The sequence below is a fragment of the Phyllostomus hastatus genome, unplaced genomic scaffold (assembly GCF_019186645.2).
Source record: "Phyllostomus hastatus isolate PE091 unplaced genomic scaffold, TTU_PhHast_1.1 phas_contig_210, whole genome shotgun sequence".
NCBI lineage: Eukaryota > Metazoa > Chordata > Mammalia > Chiroptera > Phyllostomidae > Phyllostomus > Phyllostomus hastatus.
Window position 1 is genome coordinate 16681637 of NW_025333737.1, and position 26389 is coordinate 16708025.

A 26389-nucleotide genomic window follows, 5' to 3' on the forward strand; every position below is an offset into this window, starting at 1 on the left:
ACTTTGGAAGAAAAATTTTGAAAGTGGTTTTAGACTCTTCATGTCTCTTTAGAATATACCACTTAGTCTTCTTTTGAACAGTAAGTTCGGCTTACCCTTAGTGTCATTTTAAGGAACCTCTACTGTGTGCAGAGGGTTCTGTTTCTAAAAGACATGGGTTTATCTCTGTCATCAAATTAGCCTGACCCTAGAAACTAAATACTAATCTTATATAATTCATAAATTGAGGGTGAGATCAAACAAAAAATCCTCAGCTTTGTGGCACATGAATTTAGTTTTAGAGAAATAAGAACTGCCTTTGGAGTGCAAAGAAATGATTTAAAGATTCTTAGCTCTTTCAAATATACCTAAGGGCAGTTAATTTGTTTAATGTTTAACTTTAGCTTTATTCTCATACCTACTACTTCATTTGTGAGGAAAATAAAACTTCAAAATTGGCAGTTGCAAGTCCTGGCTAGGAAGCTCAGTTGGTTAGAGGGTCATCCCAATACACACCAATGTTGTGGGTTTGATCGCTGGTCAGGGCACATACAAGAATCAACCAATGAATGCAAAAATGAGTGGAACAGCAAATCAATGTCTGTCTATCTGCATCTGTGTCTGTCTCAAATAAAATAATAAAATAAAATAAAATAAAATAAAATAAAATAAAAAATAAAATAGTCAGTTGCCTTTAAAAATCAGGAAAACTGTAGAACATTCTGTTTATCCCCCTAAATGTGTATTTATTTATATGTATGAAATGATCCCAGAGACTCAATATAATGTTCATAAGCATTTTTTGTCTTCGTTTTTAGTTTATCTATAGTTGTATTATTTGTCATCATTTTTAATTGATCTGTAGTTGTATTAGCTGATTGTTCTTTTGAAGAATTTGCTATGTGGGCTATAGATTAAATAGATAAAATCTTAGGTGTTTCAGTGTAATGAGGTAGTCAAAAGTGCTAAAGTGGCTCTGTATTATAGATTAAAAGGAAACTTTCCCCAAAACTACAGCTTTATAATGTCTAGGCCATTACAAATATCTGAGTGGCCTGAGTGTGATGTGTTTGAACCCACGATTTTCTGTTGTCAAAAAATCCCTCCCAGTGAGAAAGATTGATGCTTTATGCTTGGCTAGTGTACCCCTAACACCAGTTCAGTTCCTCCTTTCAGTATCAGTACTGTTTCCTTTTTAAAATATTACCAGGTGCTTACACTGATTTTTTTTTTGTTAATTGAGCTTTCAGATTTTAGACTTCAGTCACAATTTCTTTAGCATTGGGTTTTAATATTTGAATTATTTTATATAATATAGACATACATATCTGTAAATCAAGATTAAATTATTTTTACTTAATTATGATGTTCTTAAGCTTCAAAAACATTATCTGGATACTAGAATGGTACAGCCATCACTTAGCCCATGAAATGTAATTAGGTGAGGATTCCCCCCTCAACACTTGTGAATCGGGTGCAAGCCTAATGGAGTGGGGACGTATATATGGATTATGGGCTTTTGAGGCATTTAAACCTGGTTCAAAATTCCATTTCTTTCCATTATTAGCTCCTGTTTGTTCATCCAGTATATGTCTACCTGTTACCTCAAGCAAATTAACTCAGCCTTGGTTTCTTCAACCACAAATTGTTTATCAATATGCTGTAGGTGTACAAGTGAAAACAGTTGTCAGTAATCTATTTTCAAGGTGGGCCTTGAAAATAAGGTAGAGTTGGCCTACATGTGAATTCTCTCTATCAGGCAAGTTTTGTTTTCTTTTTGGTTTTGAGTTATTCTTAACTCCTAGAAGGAATTTTAATTTCAGTCTGAGAGGTAAATCTGGTGTCGTATCTTTAAATAATCTGAGATGGGAGCTCAATACTAAGGTACAATACTATTGTATCCAGCCTTTAACCTTAGTAGTGAGAATGAACATACCAGACCATCTATTCACTCTCCTTACTGACTTGCAGTATGGCATCTGCAATGCTACTTCTCATCTCATCATCACTATTATTAAACTTTATTTTGGAGGTAGTAGCTGTGTGATAATTGACTGGTATTTTATGTAAACTCTGATGATAAGAAAAATACTTATCTGAATCTGAGCTTGAATGTTCAAGTGCCAATTAATATGCTAGCCACCAGCAATACAAAGATTGGTAAAATATGACTTCCCATCTATGGTAACCTGTGAAGCAGGAGGAAGTGATGACATCAGCATCATTTGGCTCATGCCCTAAGTTACTGTGGAATTATAACTCTCCATAGAAAGCATGGACCTGTTCTTCAGACCTATGATCTGCTTCTTCCTGTCTTCAATCTTCTTTTCTATCAATTTCCTCCTCCTCTTTTGCATGAACCACACTGGCCTGCTTGCTATTTCTGGAGCTTTCCGTACCTTCTCCTGCCCCAGGGCCTTTGCTTGTACCCTTTCTCACTTTTCTCTTAGACCTTCATGATCTACATCCTTAATCTTCTTTAAGATTTCTCATTAAATGTTGTGAGAAAGGATGTCTCAGATTATGCTAACCTATCCTTATTCCATCCTTACCTTCCCATATTCTGCTTTTTTAAATAACACTTAGCACTGTGGGACATTGTCTCTTGCCACTACAATGTAAGTCCCTTGAGAGAATACTTATGTTGTTCCCTGCTCTATCTCCCATGCTTTAATACAGTGTCTGGTACACAGGTACTCAGGAAGTATTAGTTAAATGAATAACTTCATGTTTATGAAAACCTGAGTATGTTTGTATAATTTAAATTTTGATCTTAAAATCTCTAACTATAATAGCTACATGGTAACCTTTTAAATAATTCAAAATGATAATAGCAGTACTTACATGTATGAAATCATGTGCAAATTTAGGCAATCAAGAAAGTATTCTAGATTTTGTCTGCTTTTTCAATCTTAAATTTTCTTTAGGAATATAGTATATTTGTCTTCACTAGCAGAAATCTTAAACACCCATGCATGAGACTAGAATATCTAAGTAATCTTAGATTACTTGCAGGTGTATTGTCTCCCTAAGTAGTGAAATACATAAAATTTTATATGTATATTATACAAGATAAAGCTGATTGGTGTGTTGATCTACTGACTTTTTGATGTTTAGTTAGTAGGACTGAAGTCTTTGCATAGATTAAACATTCTTTCTAGAATGACTGTAGTAGCTATTTACTACAGAGTTTTCCTGCTGCCAAATACTTGCTTTAGACTTTCCTTAATGTGAAAAATCTGCAGTTGGACTTTCACTTCAGATTTACAGCCATTCTGATTCTCTCCCCCTACCCCCGCTGCCCTGAGGCACCCACTTCAGTGCCTGCAGCCTATGGGCAAGAGGCCAGGTAATGGTTTAAGGCTGCAGTCTCCTCTGACATGGGGCGCTGTGAGAGACCCAGGAGGATGGGCTCGCCATAAATCCAACCCAGGCGTGCCATTTTGATGTTTTATTCAGGATTTTTCATGACTCCCAGATACAGGTTGTGTTCCCTGAACACTTCCTAGACTAATCTTCAGGTTATTTATAATTGAGTGACTCATGTGTGCTAAACTTAGGTGCTATTTTATTCTAACCTTGCAGATAATATTTTTAGTGGCTGTCATTGGGGAAAGTCCTGTCCTGCTTATTTCTACTTCCTCAGTAGATTGTTGTAGATAAATCAGTTATTGAGGAATGTCTAATTGTGTGTAAATGAATTCCTGATGGAAACTGTTGTTTTTTGTGCTTTACCTTATGTCTGTGGAATGTAACAGGACATGTATCAGGTAAATGCCCAGTACAGGTCTTAACCTTCTATCCGTAACATCTGTGTCCATCTATAAAGTAGGATATATTATATCTTGGTATTTGTAATGATAAAAGCAATAGGTAGTTTAAAGATTTCTTCAAGTGCTTGCTTTTGCTTAGCTTTCTTCTAATTATAGCAACATGTGGTATGTTTAATTCATGGCTGTCACCATCATACTACTCCTTGTAGGCTCTATTATAATAGAATGTTAGAAGTTAGCCAGATAGAATGCAGTTGGGCAGGGGTGAAAAATAAGTCATTAATTTGAAACAAGTACGAGTAATTTATGCCATCGTTTTGACAATGTGACTGTTGGTCTTAAATCAGCTGAACTCTGTTATATCACTACTATAATGAAAGTCCCACTCTGATGACTTTATATCCGGAATGCCAGTTGTGGCTCACAAATTTTAACTGGTTAACTGGTTTTTTTGGTTTTTTTTGGTAGAGGGTGTATAGGAGAAGGACCTAGTATTTTGCTGTGACTCTAAGTATTGATTAGTAAAAATTTAATCAAACTGCAATGGGCACTATCCAGCAATTGGAACATTTCTTTCTTTAAAAGAACAGCCAAGTTTATATGAGCTTCTCCCATCAGTATAAAATAGATTCTCATATTTTACATAGATTTCATATCTCACAGAAGGAGTAAATTAAGGTTTCTTTTTTGTTTTCTAGGAAGCGAAGTTAACAGATCAGTTACCACTCATCATTGTATGTGATCGATTTGACTTTGTCCATGATTTGGTGCTCTACTTATATAGAAATAATCTTCAAAAATATATAGAGATATATGTACAAAAGGTAAGTAATATCTAGATAGCTTAAAAATTAAATCTCACTGTAGAATTTACTTCTCACATTCTGGAAATCTTCATCCTTTTAAAACTCTGTGGTCTCCTATAATTAAAATCTCAACATTTTTTCCCACCAAAGTCCTTTCTTTGATTAAAATTTTACATGCATGTCAAGTGTGTAAAACAGAGCAGAACGCTGTCATTGAAAAAGTTGGATGGCCTACACCCTCCTGACGTGATAGCCCCTGTGCTATCTGTAGAGGCCATAGACTCCAAAGCACACTTGTAAAGCCACTTTAAATATAGATACCAGAAACTGTACCTTCTAACTCCAGAAATGGAGAGGCAGTTTTGCTATAATGGAGGCCTTTTTACTGGACAGTCTTCCATAATCATTCTGTCGCTTTAGTGTGTTTGGACTTACTTATCCTTTGGAGCAATGCTGAGGTGATGAATTAACTAAGCCAACCTCCTGCTAAATTCCTTGGTCTAGTTGCACATCTAGACTTGTTTCAATTTTAAACCTGAGCTTAAAAGGGGGGGAATGTTTAATTTTTTTAAACTCCTTTTTGCTGTGCTTATTCATAATATGATGGCATTATTCTGTTTTTTTCTAACCTTAGGTGAATCCAAGTCGACTTCCTGTGGTTATTGGAGGGTTACTGGATGTTGATTGCTCTGAAGATGTCATTAAAAACTTGATTCTTGTTGTAAGAGGTCAATTTTCTACTGATGAGCTTGTGGCTGAGGTTGAAAAAAGAAACAGGTGCAGTACCCTTTTCACCTTCACGACAGGAGTGCACTGATTAGTCTTTCTCAGCGTGGTAATGGGTAAAGCCGTAACTCGTCAGTTGCCTAAAAGCTACTCCAGAAATAAATGGACCATAATTCTCTGAAAACACCTAATTTAGAAGTGATAAATTACCTGTAGTATTGATTAAAACTCTTTTCTGGAATATTACAGCTGTCATACAGAAAATCTGTTAAGCTGATTGATCACTTTTTTGCATATTGATAATTATAACTATATGAGTTGGCTTGGTATGTGTTTTTAAGGTAAACTCTGAAAAGCCTCTTTTTAATTGGGTACAATACCCCTGTATTTAATAACTAATTCTTTGATAAATTATTCTCGAATATAATGAGAAAAAAGTGTTTTCTGTGTAACTCTGGTTTAAATTGATTTTTTATTTGAACCTTAATATGATGCTAATTATGAATTTCCCACAGAGAACATGATAATGTAAGTGTTTCTAATCTTTATTATACAATGAAATCTTATTTTAGCTGGGACATTTTGATGAACTAGTGTTCAGAAGGTACTGATGTAGTAAATGAGGTTTGTGGGTTGGTGTAAAAGTGGGAAGTTCCTCTAGCTATGAAAAAAATACCAGGAAATCCTATGGGGGTTAATTCTAACCTGAGTTGGTATGGGTGTCCTACTAATGGTATTCATAAAATTTGTATTTGAATGTTTCAGACATGGGAAAATTCTGCATATAAGGACAATGAAGATAGAATATGATGCCGATTTAAAAAGTTTGAGTCTAAAGTGTTTATGGAACATAACAATTTAACTTTCATGTTTCAGTTGAGTCTTAAGTCTAATCCCTGAAAACAGTCTTATTTGTTGTGTATTCTAGGCAAAGAGCCAGATTGTTATAGCTAACACTTTAGTCTTTAATTGACAGATTATATTGTGATAAACTAGATTCACATATAAGCCACCAGTTTCAATGTACATTTGCTAATCTTTATTCTGTCAGTTACCAGGGCACATGTGCTTGGGTTAAAAGTTGTGTCTTTATCCTAATGGGAGTGTGCTCATAAAAACTACATGAATTTGCTAGCCAAAATAATGGCCTACACTACTCTTTCTCTGGGTACTTTTGATATTTAAACCATTGAAACATACGCTATAGCTTAGTGAAGCTATGATCCTTGGTGGAGTGATCATATAACTGCTAGAATTATTAAACCCAGAGCTGCTAAAGCTACCAGATTTTGTTTCCAGCTGTGTATTGGGTACTGACTCCTTTAGCTGTAGGTAATGTTGTATATTAATTGTGTTAAAATGAAAGAACCCTCAGATAATCTGGACTATTTTCTCATACCACATCCCCAGTACACTCTTAAACAAAATTTACCTAAAGTCTAGATACTTTGTCCTGTAAAAAAAAAGGACAATCTATGAATCTATAATCTCTTCTTCCTGTATCCTATCTAGATAATGTAATGATAGATCTGAGAGAATAAAGGTAGTTTTATATACCTTCTGTGTAATCTTGGGCAAATCATTAAACCATCTCTGAGTCTTAATTTCTCAATTTGTAATAGGGTTGTTGAGAATTCAAAATAATATACAGGAAAGCACATGACAGACTCTAAGGTACTTAAATAGCATGTCAAGAGTGTGCTATTAATAATACAGTATGTATCATGGGGTTTTTTGTTTGTTTTACTAGATTGAAACTGCTTCTGCCATGGCTAGAGGCCAGAATTCACGAGGGCTGTGAGGAGCCTGCTACTCACAATGCACTGGCCAAAATCTACATAGACAGTAATAACAACCCAGAGAGATTTCTTCGTGAAAATCCTTATTATGACAGTCGTGTTGTTGGAAAGTATTGTGAGAAGAGAGATCCACATCTGGCCTGTGTTGCTTATGAACGTGGCCAGTGTGATCTGGAACTTATTAATGTGAGTACTGCTCGCCAAATGTGTACAGAAAATGCCCCATTGTTAAAAACCTTTACATAAGCTCAGGTTAGTGAATTTTTAGAGTTACAGAGTGGTTTCAGTTAAAACAGCATTTTTGGAAGACATACGCTCTTTAAAAAATTTTATTTGCCAATAATTTAAAGTTGCCAACATAATAGATCAAGTCTATATTCACTTATCAATATTTTCACCCCATTAATTTTATCACTTATGTTCTCATATGCTCTCAAGCACGCGCGCGCGCGCGTACACACACACACACACACACACACACACACACACACCACCCCCCCCCCACACACACACACCCACCCCCACCCCCATGCATACATCCTTTAAATATGTAAGTGCGTGCATCATGGCCTTGTACCTCCTCAGTGTGTATTTCCTAAGAATAATGATGTCCTCTTACATACACTTATTGTAGATGCCAACTTCAGTTAGTTTGATACTGACAGAATATTTCTTAAAATTTGTTCTGATTTCGTCAGTTGACCCAGTAATGTTTCTTTCAGCGCTTTTCCTGCCAGTCTAGGATTACAGGCTGAGTATAGTTGTCACATCTCTTCACTCTCTTTTAATATGAAACAGTTCTTCAGCCTTTGTCTTTTTTATGTTAGTGACATCACTGTGAAACAGGTTTTTTTTTCTACTTTTTAAAAATTGCAGTCAAGTTCACATAAAACAGCATTAAGTAAATAATTCAGTGGCAAATTAGTACGCTCACAGTGTTGTATAACTATGTCTATCTAGGTTGAAGATTTCACTGCTACATAAGGAAACTCAGTACTTGTTAAGCAGTTATAGCTGCTCCACATTTGTGCTTCCCAGCCCTGACAGCTTCCAAACTGCTTTCTGTCCCCAAGGATTTACCTACTCAGTACATTTCATATAAATTAAGTCTCATTTTTCAAAGGAAAGTGTTCTGCCCTGTCTGGGTGCTCAGTTTGTTAGAGAATTGTCCTGATAACACCACAGTTGCAGGTTTGATCCCCAGTCAGGGCACATAAAGGATTCAGCCAGTGAATTAATTCATCAGTAAGTGGAACAACAAATTGATGTCTCTCTCTCCTGTCCTCTCTTCCTAAAATCAATTTTTAAAAATTACAAAGAGAATGTTCTTCACTCCCAAGTTTTCTTATGGTTCCTCATGATTAAATTTCGATTGTACATTTCCTTCCAGAATATTTTTTAAGTGCTGTTTTCTCATGCTGTTATATGTAGAAGCACTTGACATTGTTTTGTCCCTTATTTGTGGAGGCACTTTTTATCACCATCAATTTCTTTACTGTATAATTATTGTATTTCCTCTTATAGATCTTAACATGTCTGCAAAGAAACACTTTAAAACATGCAAATATCGTGTGTCTCCTCTTCCCCACCAATTTCAAATCTATTGATTCTTTATAAACCATTTTTAATCTGTTGGTTGCAAAATGACAGTTTTCCAGCTTGAGCACTTTGCACACATTTGTTCCTCAGCACTCGTGCGTTCATGCACTCCAGAATTCCTGTTCTATCCAGTAGGTTCCTGTTCGATGTAGTCGGCTGTGATCCACCACTGTTGTTCTGATGCTCAGATGATCCTAGTTTTGGCTGATGTAAACCCCTTCAGCCTGCCTCGCAGGATTTGTGTCATGGTCTCATCATTCTTTGAGTACTTTTCTTATTTTTTGGCATAACAAGTTACTCATGCTCATTTTTGTACCCTCCAGCCCTAGAATCTGCGATTTTTCCAGCGCATTCCCATTCCTTTATAGTGGGAAATGCAAATAAAAACTCAGATCTGAGCTGCAATGTGTATTTGCTTCTAGGATTTTTTGGTGATTAGAGCTAGGAAATACCTGCATCTGTGTATATACATATACATAAACATGTATGTATGCATTTACACTTGGGAAAACAAACACAAGAAGAGCTTGTAAGACGCTGAAAAGAAAGCTGTGAAGTTAGACTAGTCCTACCAGTTACTAAAGCACACTACAAAACCTCTATAATTAAAACATGCAGTACTGGTGCATAAATAGACCAGTAGAGTAATATATGAAGTCCAAGTGCAGATCCAGCATCAGGCTGTTTTTTAAAAGACTCCAGAAATTAATAACTGTGTTGTTTTTGTTGATTGAATTTTATTAAGAGAAACTTGCTAGTGACCTATAAAAGATTATATGTAAAAATAGTGGATCTTTTGTCCTATAAAACAATAAATAAGGTATAAATAATAGGAAAAAACCTTTAGAAGTTGTCAGTTATGAAAACTCTTCATGTCTTACCTTGAAATTAATCTTTAATGTCTTATTTAGGTTTGCAATGAGAATTCCCTCTTCAAAAGTCTTTCCCGCTATCTGGTACGCCGGAAGGACCCAGAATTATGGGGTAGTGTGCTGCTGGAAAGCAACCCTTACCGGAGACCCCTCATTGACCAGGTAAAACTGCCAAAGGTGTTTAAGGCTCATCTTTTTAACAGTGAATAAAATTTTTTCTTTTCCCTCTTCATATACCCAAATGGGTCATATTTAATTGAGAAAGAAGGCAGTAAAAAGAAAATTTAAAAGATTTGATTAAAAGAAATATATATATTGTAAATGCTAACAAGAAGAAAATATATCCCAAGAAGATATATCTCAGAAGAGATGATTTAATCATAGCAAAAAGGAAAACAACAGAGTAAACATTTAATAAACTGCATGTGAATTGCTGTTATTAATAACTGAGAAGTGATTAAATTGATTAGAAACATTCAAGACAATGGTAAGTTAGCCAAGGATGAGATTTGATACAGAAAATACAAAAGACCAAGTGGGGTAAAGGTTGAATCTCCCTAGTCAGCATAAAACTGCGAAAGAGATGTGTGCTTATAACTATATAAAATTGAAAAACATTTTTAAAACCCTAGAAATTGAAGGTTGTTGTAGTGGTTCTTAAAGTCACCCTGTGGAAGTATAAATATGGAAGAGAATAAAAGCTATTGTCTTTTCATTCCTCTTCTAGGAAACATTGCTAAGACAAACTTCAAAGTAAATACAAAGCTTCCTGGAAAAAAATATTGCAGCATCTGGGAACCATGCAAATAGCCAAAAACAGAGGAGTTACTGAGTATATAATGCCACACCTATGTAGTTGAATGTTGCCATTAAAGTGATCATGAGGAGTGGTAGTTATGGGTAAAGTTTTAATCAGGGAAAAGATAGAAATTATATAATTAGGGTAATTCTTCAAGATAATAGAAGTACACATGAGTATTCATGAATCTGTGTACAAATACATTTGGGTGGTAAAAGTATATTTTTCCTTCATTTTTTCAACCTATTTCAAGTTTTCTACTGAGAGACCATCTTACTCTTATTAGATAATATCTTTCAAAAATCACCTTGATTCTCAGTGCTTCTTCCCTGTATATACTTTGTAGGTTGTACAGACAGCCTTGTCTGAGACTCAGGACCCTGAAGAAGTGTCAGTAACTGTCAAGGCTTTTATGACTGCAGACCTTCCTAATGAACTCATCGAATTGCTGGAGAAAATTGTCCTTGATAACTCTGTATTCAGTGAACACAGGTATGCTAGGAGAAGGGTCCATTGGCTACTTATATTCGGTCTTTAAATATGGCTTGTGGGTTTTGGAACAAAGAGGATTTGAGGATATCTGAGTTCGCACTTTTAATACCCTCCTCTTCTCACCCTACCTCCTGAGACAAAAAGACTCTGTAGTCACAGTGTTTATCTTTATTTCTAATGAGCATTTAAATTATTGCATTTAAATCTTTTTTTCTTCAAGAAATCTACAGAACCTCCTCATCCTTACTGCAATCAAGGCTGATCGTACACGTGTCATGGAGTATATTAACCGCCTGGATAATTATGATGCCCCCGATATTGCCAACATAGCCATCAGCAATGAGCTGTTTGAAGAAGCATTTGCCATTTTCCGGAAATTTGATGTCAATACTTCAGCAGTGCAGGTAAAAAAATTTTCAGATTACCCAAGTTGATTTACTAAATGTAATAATGATTTATCATGATGCAATATATATATATTGTCCTTTGAGGATGGACATAATCTCTTGCTATGGTATAGAACAGCAAAAAATCCTGATTGTGTAAGTGTAATTGCTGTGTGGTAGGATTTGTTTTACTGTAACTCTAATTCAGAAATTTGTTGCCTAGGTTTTAATTGAACATATTGGAAACTTGGATCGGGCATATGAGTTTGCTGAGCGCTGCAATGAACCTGCAGTCTGGAGTCAGCTCGCAAAAGCCCAGTTGCAGAAAGGAATGGTGAAAGAAGCCATTGATTCTTACATCAAAGCAGACGACCCTTCATCCTACATGGAAGTTGTTCAGGCTGCCAATACTAGTGGTATGACTTCTTACTATGATATGTCTGGGTGAAAAGATAAATGTTAAGATATTAGTGTTTGTATTAATTTTTTCTTTCTCTATACCTAGGAAACTGGGAAGAATTGGTAAAGTACTTGCAGATGGCCCGTAAGAAGGCTCGTGAGTCCTATGTGGAGACAGAATTGATATTCGCGCTGGCTAAAACAAACCGCCTTGCAGAGTTAGAAGAGTTCATCAATGGGCCAAATAATGCTCATATCCAACAAGTAGGTCTACTGTCGAGATTTTTGTTTGAAGAGTGTAAAAATAAACAGTTGAGCAACATCATTATCTTAGTAGCATAAGACATCACAGCCTTAGCTTTCCAAGGAAAAAAATCTTATGGAAAAATATTGTTTCTCTGTATTAAATTGAGTTGTGACTTTGGAAAGAGAATTGAATTAGGCTCACTGAAAATGGATTGTCTTTTTTTCAGGTTGGTGACCGTTGTTATGATGAAAAAATGTATGATGCTGCTAAGTTGTTGTACAATAACGTTTCCAATTTTGGACGCTTGGCATCTACCCTGGTTCACCTGGGTGAATATCAGGCAGCTGTCGATGGAGCTAGGAAAGCTAACAGTACTCGAACATGGAAAGAGGTAATCTCAACACCCATTTGAGTGAAGAATTAAGATCCTACTTAGAAATGCCCTTTTAAACTGATGAATTAACCAGCCATGTTTACATTTGAGTTCACATTATAGAAATTTTCATTGTAGGTCTGCTTTGCCTGTGTAGATGGGAAAGAATTCCGTCTTGCTCAGATGTGTGGGCTCCACATTGTAGTGCATGCAGATGAATTAGAGGAACTTATCAACTACTATCAGGTAATGAACAGGAGTCTTTTACATTAATTGATGTTACCCTACAGGTATTCCCATCTTTAATGTCATATATCCCTTATTTAGGATCGTGGATATTTTGAAGAACTGATAACCATGTTGGAAGCAGCACTGGGACTTGAGCGAGCTCACATGGGGATGTTTACCGAATTAGCCATTCTGTATTCTAAATTTAAGCCACAGAAAATGAGGGAGCACCTGGAGCTGTTCTGGTCCAGAGTGAATATACCTAAGGTAAACAGCCTTTAAGGTAAACAACCTGTGAGGCAATTCTGTAGTTAATGTGTGGAAATATCTTTTTCTTTTTTTTTTTTTTCAGACTATCAGCTAGAATTAAAGACTTCTATCTAAAGCAGTTCAGTCTTTCTTACACAGGTGCTAAGAGCTGCGGAACAAGCTCATCTTTGGGCAGAGTTGGTGTTTTTGTATGACAAGTATGAAGAATATGATAATGCCATAATTACTATGATGAATCATCCCACTGATGCATGGAAAGAAGGGCAGTTCAAAGATATCATTACCAAGGTTTGTACCTGCTTCGGAACACAAAACAAAGCCTTCAGAATGAGTAAGCTCCTTAGGAAGTAACTGACTTGTGTATGGACTTTTCCCATTTCAGGTTGCCAATGTGGAACTATACTATAGAGCCATACAGTTCTACTTAGAATTCAAGCCTCTGTTGTTAAATGATTTGCTGATGGTGCTGTCTCCACGGTTGGATCATACTCGTGCTGTCAATTTCTTCAGCAAGGTAATTTTTAAAACTTCAAAATATTATAACAAGGATCTGAGACATACTTGAATAACTTTTGTCCATGGAATTTTAACCATGTGCTACATTTGTGACAAACTCTTTATTTTAAAGGTTAAACAGCTACCACTGGTGAAACCATATTTGCGTTCAGTTCAGAACCACAACAACAAGTCTGTGAATGAATCACTTAACAACCTCTTTATTACAGAAGAAGATTATCAGGTAAAAACCTCTTGATTCTAGCATATATTCTCAAAAATCAGGTTATAATTAGGTTGTAAAATTGGTATGTTTTGTAGTTTTAAAAAAGGCCATTATCCTTAAAAATTGTAAACAGTAGGTATTTGTGTGCTTAGACTCTAAATTTAGTGAGGTTTACAGGATTGATAAATCTGACTTCCCCCTAATTAAGTAGCAGGTTTGCAGAATTTTGCTTAGGTCTTGTCTTGCTTTGGAAAAAATTAGGCTTACTTCATCCCTAAATATCTAAATTGTAGATAGTTTTGAAAGCCTTTGATCTCTTATAATAGTTCATAAAACTTATTGGTATTAACTATATTTATTCACTGCCTTTCTTGCCCAATACCATGTTAGTGTCTGCCCTTAATACACTTTTCCTTGTGAAGGACTTCACAAAAAACAAAATTTAAAGATTCAGCGGGTTGCTTTTTTTCTTTCGATGTCAATATTGCTATCGTTTAAACTCAGATCCCATGCCCATCTGTAGGAATGAGCATCATGTTGAGTTCTGTCAGTTTCCCTACCCTTCAAATTGTAAATTCTCCCAGTTTCATAATCATTCAGTTCAGTCCCTGATACTGAAAACCTTGGAGAAAATTGCACTGTTAGAAATTTTACAGTACCTTTGAGGACTTCATTACATAATTTTAGATTGAAGAATCTTGATATTTGTTAAGATTACAGCTTTGTAGTTTGATGCTTGACTCTAGGCTGTCTTATTATGGTAGTGACTTGTTCGTCATCGTGTTATACGTACATATCATACAGTATATTGATCACATATACAATTAGTTGTGTACAATAATGGGGTATTGATAAAAATGATGCAACATAAATTTAAAACTAGAATGAAACATTGATTTGGCTTTCTTTTGGATGGCTTTCTTTTTAAGGCTCTGCGAACATCAATTGATGCTTATGACAACTTTGACAATATCTCGCTTGCTCAGCGTTTGGAAAAACACGAACTCATCGAGTTTAGAAGAATTGCTGCTTATCTCTTCAAAGGCAACAATCGCTGGAAACAGAGTGTAGAGCTGTGCAAGAAAGATAGCCTGTACAAGGTGGATGAAGTTGGTGGGGGCAGGGCCATTAAACCAACTACTAGATGATCTGTGTTAACTCTGAGGTGTGGCATACTACACATGATTCTGGTCTCTGAAAGTGTTAGTTTCACGAATATGAGAATTGCCTTTAAACCCCCATTACAGGAGATCGTTGTTAAGTCAGTTTCTAGATTCTAGGGGCTATCTTATTTCAAACTTTTTTTTAAATGATGCATTACCCTGTGTGTCTATTCTTTTTCTTGCAACAAATCTTTAAATAATGTAATTGAAGATTTTTCCCCCTATTGTATTGTTTGGTTTACCAGTTCAGTATATTTGGATTTAATGTTTGACTTTCATCCTTTCCTTTGAATAGGATGCAATGCAGTATGCTTCTGAGTCTAAAGATACTGAGTTGGCTGAAGAACTCCTACAGTGGTTTTTGCAGGAAGAAAAAAGAGAGTGCTTTGGAGCTTGTCTCTTTACCTGTTACGATCTTTTAAGGCCAGATGTTGTCTTGGAAACAGCCTGGAGGCACAATATCATGGATTTTGCCATGCCCTATTTCATCCAGGTCATGAAGGAATACTTGACAAAGGTAACAGCACCTCTGGGTGTATTCAGAACTAATTATCTTGAATCTGTAAAACTCGATGCAGACTTATTTTTTATTTTTTCAAATGTTTTTTTCTCAAGAAGAAGTAATTTAGTTGATCTAAAAGTGTTCCTTTTCTCTGTACATTTTTGATGTTTGACAGATGACATGGCATGGAAAAGAGAACTCAGACATAACTTGCCAGAATGTTTATCCTCAATGTATTTCTGAGGATGAGTAGTATTACTTCTACCTTGTATATTTGTTTTTTTAAATATTTGATTAAAACTTTTTTTTTCCAAAATATTTTTCTGAGATCAGTCTTATCACTCAGATGTCCATAACTTAGTAGTGTAGATTCCCTTTATTTGGTTATTTCTTGACTTTAACATGTATGCCTTTCCCTTGGGGAAGCTACATCTATATTCTTAACATCCTGTTAATCTTCTCAATATTTTCATAGTTTAATTCCTAATTTTAAAATATTATAGGAGGTTAACAAGTAATGACCCATTTCCTAAAAGTGCATTAAACAAGCCGGTGATGATAATCTTATAAAAGTCACTTATTCATCTTAGTGTCCCTTTTCACATTAGAGTATTTTTTTATTCACCCTGACTTCAATAGTTACTAGCTTCCTTGCTGTGGAACATTTAAAAATGGTCCTAAAGGGTCCATTTCATCAGAGCAAAACATGCTTATTAAAATCAGTTTCACATCTGATCTCTTCAGCATGTCTGTTTAAAGGGCGGAAATAGCACACTACTAACAACCCCCAGTGTACTGAATATTTTCTTTGGCAACCATCTAAGTAGATAACATTGTGTTCAGTAATGATTTTTCAAGAATTAACACTTTCTGTGTATGAACCGCTTACAGTGTAAGACAAAAAACAGTTGCCTTATGTTAGCCGCAGATGAGAATAGCTTCTTTTCTTACTCGTAATGCTGACTTTGGAGACCCGGCTCTAAGCTGCTGTTAACCGAAGTGCTGTAAATTTCACTATTGATTAAGCTGCTTTCTTTCACACTGACTCTAGCATAAATTCTTCTGCAGTAAGCTCTGAGGTTTAAAAAATATATATTCTAAATTTTGCTTCCAGTATGCCCTTTATTTTCACTTCTCTCATACCTTTTTTAGTGGTTAGATGTTTCTCCCCTAAACCTTTGTTGCTGATTCTACCATTTTATGCTCAATATGGAATTTGATTTTTTTTCTAAGCTGCACCTTCTGAATTCCTTTGCAGGTTGATGCAATAAAGGAAAAGGTGAAAGTTGATTCTTTTCCGTCTTTAAGTCTGGAGGACTAAGTCTAAGGAATTTGCATGATTTTTTCCTTCCTTTTCTACACTGCTGCTGCTGCTTTTTCCCCCCAATAAATTTTCACTAAAGCCTCTGCAAGTCCCTTGAAACATAACTATAATAGAGCTGTAGGACATTAGTAGATGTTTGATACTAATCAGCTAATAGGCTTTAGGAAGGGCAGGAGGCTAATCAGTAGTTGGTTCACAGTCTCTCTTAAATATATTATTGAAAACTGAGCATGGTGAGTTTCCATATTAATTTCAAAGTTTCAGGAAATTTCTCTTCCCTGTCAGGGTATCTGGACCATAATAGGATTTTCTTAATACTCTAAATAAATTTAAACAGCCTCTGGTTTTATTTTGTGAGCTTGCCTGACAGTTGTTGAATTTATATATGTATATACATGCCCTAAAAGGCTTTTTGGGGTTTTTTTTTTGGTATTAAAGGACTGTGATCCAGTTTCTGATCTCTTGATTCTTACTAATTTTTTGCTGAAAGTAGATACAAGAGATACTAGCTGCTTCCGAAGAGACTTTCCTCATGTTTCTCCAGGTGTCCAGTTCTTATGGTGCTAGTCCATTTTCAAGAGGAATCAAAACTTTGAATCATGAGAGTAGCTTGCTCTAGTTGTTGCTGAGCAACATGAATTGTTTCTGTATATAAGAAGCAGTATTAACTTTTCCTTTTTGTAATAAGGCACAACTCTGAAGCCACCTAAAATGTGCTCTCTTACTTATCTGTTGCCTTGTCCAAGGTAAATTTAGGCACCTTTGGTTGCTGCTTCTGTAATTGGTTTGTCTCCATCCAAGTATAAATGAAACCAATTTACAAACTTATATCTAGTATCAAACTGTGGTAAGAAAAGGGTGGGAAGATAGAGGAGAGTTGAAACAAATTTAAAAGAATTTGGGTGGGGGACAATGCCTTGGAATTATGTTGAACTAAACTGGAATCACCATTGGAACTTAGGGCAAACCTGAGTAAAATGCATTGTGTGTGAGGCCCTTCAGCAGCTAGTAAGCAAGGCAGTTAGAAAGCGTGTGTGTGAAAAACAGGTAATTGAACTGCAGTGTTATGCGTTGTTTTAAATCAAGCATGTACAACAGTCATTGCAATTACATCATACTAGTTCTGAAACTCTTCAAGCATTGCTGTGGGCTGTGTGTGTTTCTTGAGAGCCTGTATAGCAACAGTCATCTTCAGATCTCACTTCTTGCTTCAGTACTTTTGCCTTTTTTTCATGCACACATACACCAAAATAACTGACTGCATGTTAACTTTTCCTCTGCAGCATATTGCAGTCTTTGTGGAAAAGCCTTTTACATTATAGTGGATTTTCAGTAGTACAGATGGAATTGAACTCAGTGACATGTTTACCTGTAATTTTTCTTTTTAAATCCAAGGATCAGAAACTTTTGTTACAGCTCTTGAAAAAGCATTGTGTTCTTAACAGCCTTCTCTGCATTTCTTTTTTGAACAATCTAAATTGGGTCAGCGGAATCAAAAATTGGATGTTGCTGTCCCAGAGGCTGTCCCATTATATAGAAAAATCAATATTTTTTTTTTTGCTTAGCTTGGGGCTACTCCTTCAGAGTTCTTATTTTTGTTTTTCCCTGTGTCCAGCCTGCCTATGTCCGTGCTTGGGCATGGTGACGTTGCTAGTTCTTCTAAGTCTTACATGTACTTCTTTTGATAGGACTTCTGTTTTCAACATCTGACTTAGACATTAACTTTTAAACATGTGTTCACTTTAGATTATTTTCCTTGAAAGTCTGGAAATGTATTATGCAGTGGTGGTTTTTTTGTTTCATTTTTCTTCTTAGAGGTGATTAATGTATACTCATTGATGTATTTTTTGTGTGCAACCTCTTTAGCTCACTCTTGGATACTATTTAGGTTAGCAAACCCCATCTGATCCTTGATGGCACGTACTGTGCTGTAAAGTGTATGGCTGTAATAACTTCAGTTTGCATACCGAGCAGTGGATATTTTTCATGGCGTTATAATTGATAGCGATCTTTAATTTGACATTGGGTGATTTATAACACATGAACACTTAGGCTATAAAACAGGAAAAGTAATACAAAAGTAAACCAACTCATCTTCCTACGATGGGGAAACCACATTTTATCTAAAGGTGTCTAGAGCCTGCCTCATTTTACTCTTCTCATATTTGTTCCTTGACATGTTAGGATGGGTTAGACCCGTATTTGTGATATTTAATATGAAGTAATTTACATGTGTGTATAAAATGCTGTCCTAACCTTAAAGGTCTATCTGAAGACTCCAACACTCTATTTTAAATCGTTTCAAAAAGAAATTAGGGGCTGCTTTTACCTTTTTAGGGCCCAGTCTTTATATATTTTTCACTGATGTTTGCATGTCTTTTTGTGTGTGATTTTTTTTTTTTCACTATTTGCCTTTTTGAAGAACGTGCAGTGACCATTTATAAAGTTTCTTCCTGCACTCTGCCACCGTCCCACTCCGCACACTTATGGCTTCGAAAGCCACTGGAAGTAATAACCATGCGGCTTGATGTTTAGTTCTACTTCAAGTATAATGTAGTTTTACTTTGGCTGAGATACCAACTTTTGAATATAGTTTAAAAGATACATATGGTTCAAAAGGCAAGTGGCAGGTATATGGTGGAGATTCCCTAATCCGAGTGTCCTGATGCCACTTCTTCCTAATTCTTCACAAAATTTCAGAATCAAATCTTAGTCCTAGGAGGAACTTTGCAGGTTATCTCACTTGGCTACTTCATTATATAGACAAGCACATTTCTGAGGGTCAGTGCAATGGGTTTCCAAGGTCACACACCTAGTTAGTGGAAGGACCTGTGTATTCTAGCTGCTTTCTTCCACTAACACATTTGGTCTCCTCTACAGTCTTATTTCTGTCAGATAGTATCCACTTTTATTTAGAATAGCTTGCATATAATAGCCATTTACTTTGGCTAATTAAAGGGAAGAAATTCCTTAAAGAAGTTGAAGCAAAATTAAGTATTCCTAGTACTTCTTAGAAAATAGAGCATAAAAACATGCAGCCTATCTTTATATAAAGATAATCAAATTCGGAGCCACTCGAGTCTTAACTGCAGTCTGCACCTAGCATCAGTATCAGCAGAAGCTGTGCACACTGGGCAAAAGATGGCTTATTCTGCACAAATATTTGTCCGATTATTAGACTCATTTTACTTTTTTGAATACCATTTCCTTTGGGGAGGAAGTCTTGCCAGGTCATGAGTTCATTATTACTGTCTTTGGTAGGGTTTAGTCTTCATTTGACAACGTGGTTCCTTTTCATTATCTCCCTCCCTCAGGCTGGCTGCAACCTAGCATGCCCAGTTTTAGCCTGGCGTGCGCTTCCATGGCATTTATAAATCCCTCCTCCCTGAGGGTTTATAATGACAGTGCTAAAAATCACCTTGACTGAAGTATGGACATTGCCATTGAATTTGAGGGGGCCTGAGAATGTTTTTTCTAGTTATTTTGACAAAATTTAACACACTAAGGCTTTTCCACTTTCTGCCATAACCCTAGGTTTATAATATTTTTGAGGTGCTAATTAACATTACCTGTTTTTCTCCAGGTGGATAAATTAGATGCTTCAGAGTCACTGAGAAAAGAAGAAGAACAAGCTACAGAGACGCAACCTATTGTTTATGGTAATCTCTATCTCTCTTTAACCTCACAGAAATGTAGATAATGTTTCATTCTTCAGGATTCTGCCTCAGCACAGAAATATAGGAATAGCTTCTAAATTGCAAATGGCTCACTGAGTTAAGAAATAAATCTCCCTGTCATTTTTCCCCCCTGAAATCAGTCTTAAAGCAAGCATTGACATCATTCACTAAGGTAATCTTAAATGCAAAGACAATATAAAAAAATTTAAGAGCAGAACCTCAGTTTTTCTGTTGGCTGGTCACTGATTAATTGCTTATTCATAAATTACTGAGGACATAATACATATTGGTGAATTCAATTTTCACAAGTGCCAAAGCTGTCTTAAAGAGTGTATGTTCTCTTTAAATTATAACTGGGACAGAGAACTTGGCTGGAGTTTCCATTTGAGAACTTTCCAGAGAGATAGGATCTTCAAACTCGCACTGAATGTTTAAGGCAATGTAGTTCTTCTTAGATGTGCATATCTGAACTATTTCCTGCTATCATTTCACTCTTGGTGAACAGATTATCTGAATAATGAATTTGAGGGTGGAGGTTAGAGCACTATAACCAGGTGTGTTTTGGAGGAGGGCATAAAATTATGACCATTATATCTCATCCTGCTAAAGGAAATGATAATATTCAAATCTATTAGCATCATCTCCTTTATAAGTATAAATATAAAGGACTTTGGGTATTTAGAGGACCAGGGCAGTTTTGATAAAGTTGTAGAATGTTAAGTAGATTGCTAGAAATGGGAGCAAGATACTTCACGTATTTGAGATGGGAAACACAGTAGGAACAAAAACAGTGGGTGTAATAATGTGGGAGCACCTACTAAATTTGGCTTGCCTTGAGGCTATTTAAATAGACAGGCCTTGTTGGTAGTTGGCAATAGGGTTTACATTTCAAGATAGGTGCCAGTATCAAGGTTAGAAGTGATTTTTATAAATTACTTATTTCCAAAAATTTTCTCACTGACAGTTTTGGATGTTGTTTACAAAAGAGACATGAGGACACCTGTATTGGGAGAAACCTAGCTCTAGGATTGCATTCTAGTGGCAGAGTGAGTCCTTCTGTGGACGTTGGGAAGAGGCGATACATGTTTCCTCCCTCTCAATAAGCCAGATTCTCCCTGGGTCATGTTCTGTATATGGTCAACAACTATTTAAATTTCCTAAGAATGGTAACAAAGTATTTCAAAGAGGCTATGTGTTCTAATTAATTCATACCTAATGTGTATTTGAATATGTCTCTTTTTCTTTTTTTTTTTTCTTTTTCTAAATTAGTACTGGATTGTTTGCTCAAAATGCATTAGGTTTCATTATCATTTAGATGTTTTAAATCAGAAATTTAAATATAACTATAAAAGTTATGTTAAAACTATGTTAAACAATTGTCTTCCTGTGCTATTTATATTGTCACCAAATACAATGTGCAAATACCATCTTGTAGAAAGCTTATTAGATGTCTTGCCTGATCATGTCAAGCATGCATGTGCATATTGCCATAGATGATATGAAGTAACATAGTCACTGGTACGGTTCTGGCCCTTGGCTCTGCACTGTTTGTTGGCTTTTTAGGCAGGATCCTTCTTAGGGTGATGGTCATGCCAAAGTTGTGACAGTCTTAAGCACCCCCACAAAACCCAAAGTTGACTATGCTGCTAGAGTAAGGGAGATTGGAGTGTGATAATCCTTCAACACTAACAATGTTTACTGCCTCCTTGCCCCCCGCCCTGCTCCTTTTTGTTTCCCATCTTCAGGTCAGCCCCAGCTGATGCTGACAGCAGGACCCAGTGTGGCCGTCCCTCCCCAGGCACCTTTTGGCTATGGTTACACTGCACCACCCTATGGGCAGCCACAGCCTGGCTTTGGGTACAGCATGTGAGATGGGAAGCGGATCCTGTAGTCGCCTATTTTCGTACTGAAACGTCGTCTCTGCCCGCTTCTCAGTTTATAACAGAGGAAAACAGGCACATGTTCTTGTAACCTTTATTTCATGAAGGACTACTTTTTGTTTCTAACTATAAATGTGGGTCTCCTATGTTAAAAGCTTATTTCACATTCCACATCATTTTAGAATTTATTTTCAAAGGGGAATAGTTTCAATGTTTTTTATTCACTTGGGCTTTTTTTCCCTTCCCTCTTGTTCTTTGAAAAATTGCTTAATATTCAATCTGTTGTGAAGAACCTGATTTGCACTCTGTAGTGTTTAAAGAAAAACTCTAATATTGAAGCTCTTAAATTTAGTGTATGTAAACAGCTTACAATATGTATTGTCTAAATGCATTTAAATCTCTTTTATTCAAAGACAAGCTAAAGCGAAAATATTGGTGTGTGACCCTGCAAGACTGTCATTGCAACAAAGACAACACTAACAGCACATGCTACACTGGACTGCAGTGCTCTCCAGATTATCTGAAAATGCGTTACAGACAACTTGCCTGACTTTTAAATGAGCATAAAAGGCCCTCTAACCTATGCAGGTTTCCTCATTACGCATATAGAAAATGCTAGTGTGTTTTTGCTCACTTCCTATGTAACAGGTGCCCTTATGTTGTGCTGTATCCTGTGCTTTTTCTGTGGGACCATTCCATTCAGGAACAAAGAGCACCATGATTCCAATCTGTGTGTATTTACTAACCCTTCCCTGAGGTTTGTGTATGTTGGATATTGTGGTGTTTTAGATCACTGAGTGTACAGAAGAGAGAATTCAAACAAAATATTGCTGTTCTTCAGTTTTGTTTGTGGAATTTAAAATTACTCAAATTTAAAATAAATTACTGGACTGTGGAAATAACATGTAGAATGGCAGTTTTAATTAAATACTTCTCAAACATAAACTAAACAAACCATGGTTTTGGTAGTTTTATATTGCTCCCAAGGGAACAGGGAGGTACGAGAGCAGGAGAATTAGGGATGGGACATGTGAAACACTATTTCACATCATGTGCATACCTGCTGTGGTTACTAAGGCACATACAGTAGTTTAGAGAACCAGTCAATACCATAGTGAGCTGCATTTCAGCTACCTCCGTCATGTTAACCAAGTGGCAGTTTTAAGTATTAACTAAGCATTTCACTTAAATGAACAGGTCATGTATGTTAAATCATATTAACTTGAAATAAAAGTACAGAAACACATAGTCAATGTGCTGTTCCTCGCCATGAAGTTGTAATGGTCTCCAAATTATGGGTAGTTTAAGGTGAGTTTTTAAAAAGTGTTTGAATCCCACTCTTTGCTGATAGCTAAGAATGTTTCATAAAAGTTCATTTGAGTGTTCATCATCAGTGTTAGAGAGTCTCCTGCCTAGACTTGTATTGCCACAGAAGGTTTTTTTTTTTTAAGAATCTCTTTTCTTTCCCTCATCTTTAATTTCTCTCCCTTATTTTCCCATAGGAAATTATAGTATTAGCTAGAAAATCTTTTCCTTTTTTTTTTTTCATATTTCATATTCAGGCCCTGGCTGTGCTGGGTCTCTGCTCTCTTTCATCGTCATTATCAAAACCAGGAGCTAATGGTTCCGGTGAGCTCATTCTTTTCAGAGTCAACATTTGTTCTAGACCTTCCCCATACTTTTGAGTCAACCAGTTTTTAATGACTGGAATTACTCTTGTCCCTCCCCTTCCCTAATAGAAACAAGGTAAAATACTTCAGTAAAGGTTTTCTTACAGCATGCTTACAAAAAAAGTAAGAACAAGAAAGCCTTGTATTAATCTGGTGCTGTGTCCTGTGATAATGAGTTGCCACTTAAGCCATCTATATAATGGGCTGTAGAAGGAGGAGAAACTGCTGTTGAACTTCTTTAACTTAGGTTCAAACCCTGAGCAAGATGAACTTCTGAGCTTGTCCTCTCACGTGGCTAACAGTATGAGTAGTTGTCAGAATTATTTGCAGGCATATGTTTAAATCACAAAAATGCTTAGATCAAGACTGGATGTTGTACAATAAATAGTAGAATCAATTGGCAATAAGCTATATTTTAAGGTATTTTTCCTAACATTATTCCAAATAGCTTGATAGTCTAGAAAGAATTAAAAACAGTAAGCAAGGATACTAAGAGTCCTTAGCACTGTAAATGTAACTGAAACAATGAAGAGGAAGAGGAGACATTACTGGGACACTCTTCAGAAGGCCTTTGTACATAAAAACCTGTGGTGATTGTTGACAACCATTTCAATACAGACAGTACAATAGCAAGAGGCCATCTGGGGCTTTCCAGGTAGGGCTGCCTGACTCTCCTGGGATTGATTAGTTGTGCGGACATTCTCACCCCAGTGGTCCTCACACTTTTTCTTAGGGTCCTTTTTTACTGTTAAATTGCTGAAGAGCTTTATTTAGTTTTATGTGAGGTTGTATCTATTGATATTTACTGGTAGCTAAAATAATTTTAAAGTTATTAACTCATTTAAATGTAACAGTAATGAACTCATTCTGTGTTAACAAAGAATTATGAATTAACCATATAAATCTCTTCAAAGTTTGTCTTAACAGAAGACTGCTGGATTCTCATCTCCTATATTCAGTCTGTTATATGTTGTTTTTGTTGAAGTATATGGAAATGTGGCCTCATAATAGAACTGTAATTAGGAAAGAATTTTAATAGTCTTTTTAGGTTATTGGAATTAGTTGAAATGTGGAATCTGAAACCATAAAAGTGAAACTTTTATACTGTTATATTAAAATGCACTGGTCTATCTTTACTTTGAATGGATCTTTTACCCATGCATGATTTGTACTTTCATGCATTGGTTATGTGGAAAATACTGATTTACTAAGTTATAATGTGTCAACTACATAAATTTTAAAATTGCATTTTTGAGAAACACTGATCTTTTCAGAAAAGTTTTAAGTTCTGGAGGAGCTTGGAAGAGAGGCAGATACAATTCTCCTAAATATTGACAGTTGTTCTCTATGAGGAAGTTACAGCCAAACACTCAGCTCTGGTTACCGTATGTTCGGACTATAAGATGCACCCCCCATCCCATTTGGGAGGAATAATGGTTGTTAATGCTGCTGTTGAATTCCATTTACATTTATATTGGTGAAATATTATGTTGTTTCTGTTATTAAATATTTTACCACTTTTTTGCTTCAAATTTTTTTTCCTATTTTCCTCTAAAACCTTGGTGCTTCTTATGGTCCGAAAAAATACGGGTAACTAGTTTCTCAGTGGTTCTTGCTGCAAAAATGTTCCATGACAAAAGCAGCTAGTTCATCTGTCCACTCAGCCTCCTAAGTCTTTTTCTCATACTTTGGTGAGCACCCAAAGTGTTCATTAATGTTATAGTCAAGGGTCAAATTTAATAATGTTACTGCTTCCCCAAGGACATTAAGTGAAACTATTTTTTAACTGTGGGTGAAGAGCAGTGAAAACCACTTGTGCAGGTAGGTGCCCCTGCATTTGTGAAGGATGCCAGCATTTTTACCCACCACTTCTTTTGTGTCAGCATGGTGAAAAAGAAAAATAATGTCTTAATATTATGAAAATAGTTTTGACCTCCCGAAAGTGTCTTAGAGAACCCATGAGGTCTTGCCTGTACTTCAAGAACTTTAAGATTACAAATCCTATAAAATAATTGTAAGTACAAGTGAACTGGAAAACGGTGTATTTCCAGAATCAGAATTTGTATACTGTTCCACCTAGTAGATGTGTCACAACTTATTACAATAATTTGAATCAGCCACAGCAGGCCATTCTGTGGGGAATGCACTGTTCTTTCAACATGAACCATCAGTCTCTGAGGCAAGCCTCAGAAATTACCTGAGCCAGAATCATGCATTTAGGATTGAGTTCCCTTGAACTCAGTTGCATGCCATTGCATCACTTTTGAATCTAGTACTATAAACATTCTCTTTAGAAACAGTTGCTACTGTGGCATCATTCACAGTTAAAATTTCTCCTGTGCTGTCATGGGCCAGTGTGAGTGGTAGAAAAATGACCAAATATTAGAATGTTTAAGACTGGCTGCAGTAGTCCTTAGAGTTATGCCTGCACACTCCACTGAACTGAGACCTTAGTTGTGCTATTGTGCTGCTTATGTTGAAGTTAACTGCTAACTAATGCTAACTGTTGAAGTTAACCATGGAGAGGTGGAGCCACTCACATGTGCCTGTTACCAGATTCTCCCTGGCATCATCACAGTTCTCAGGGATATATATACTATGAGGGTCCCCCTAAAAGGCTTTCAGGAGAAGTGGTTTTCTGTAATAGACGCAAAAAGGTGGGAGGCTATGTAGCTTGGGGAGGTGGGACCTCCTTTATATTCTG

The 26389-nt window shown here is 36.1% G+C and overlaps 1 protein-coding gene and 1 non-coding gene across 3 annotated transcripts in view; one reads left to right on the top strand and one right to left on the bottom strand.

Moving 5' to 3' along the window:
• CLTC (clathrin heavy chain) overlaps positions 1-22917 on the top strand; it is a 61026-nt gene extending 38109 nt beyond the window's left edge. Inside the window, exons 15-33 of one of the 2 annotated variants that reach the window (XM_045835721.1) lie at positions 4451-4576; positions 5193-5335; positions 7035-7269; positions 9594-9716; positions 10700-10845; positions 11066-11249; positions 11455-11647; positions 11737-11894; positions 12104-12268; positions 12389-12496; positions 12578-12745; positions 12887-13036; positions 13131-13262; positions 13377-13487; positions 14399-14569; positions 14928-15149; positions 16393-16413; positions 20042-20117; positions 21881-22917. In XM_045835721.1, the coding sequence (XP_045691677.1) occupies positions 4451-4576; positions 5193-5335; positions 7035-7269; positions 9594-9716; positions 10700-10845; positions 11066-11249; positions 11455-11647; positions 11737-11894; positions 12104-12268; positions 12389-12496; positions 12578-12745; positions 12887-13036; positions 13131-13262; positions 13377-13487; positions 14399-14569; positions 14928-15149; positions 16393-16413; positions 20042-20117; positions 21881-22005 (2757 nt within the window). In that variant the 3' untranslated portion in view covers positions 22006-22917. The remainder of the gene's footprint in view (positions 1-4450; positions 4577-5192; positions 5336-7034; positions 7270-9593; positions 9717-10699; positions 10846-11065; positions 11250-11454; positions 11648-11736; positions 11895-12103; positions 12269-12388; positions 12497-12577; positions 12746-12886; positions 13037-13130; positions 13263-13376; positions 13488-14398; positions 14570-14927; positions 15150-16392; positions 16414-20041; positions 20118-21880) is intronic. The other variant, XM_045835720.1, reaches the window with a different exon arrangement.
• Positions 3281-3414, bottom strand: LOC123817789. Its single transcript, XR_006785503.1, has one exon. It is a non-coding gene; the product is annotated as a small nucleolar RNA SNORA42/SNORA80 family (small nucleolar RNA).
• Positions 22918-26389: the final 3472 nt, after the last annotated feature.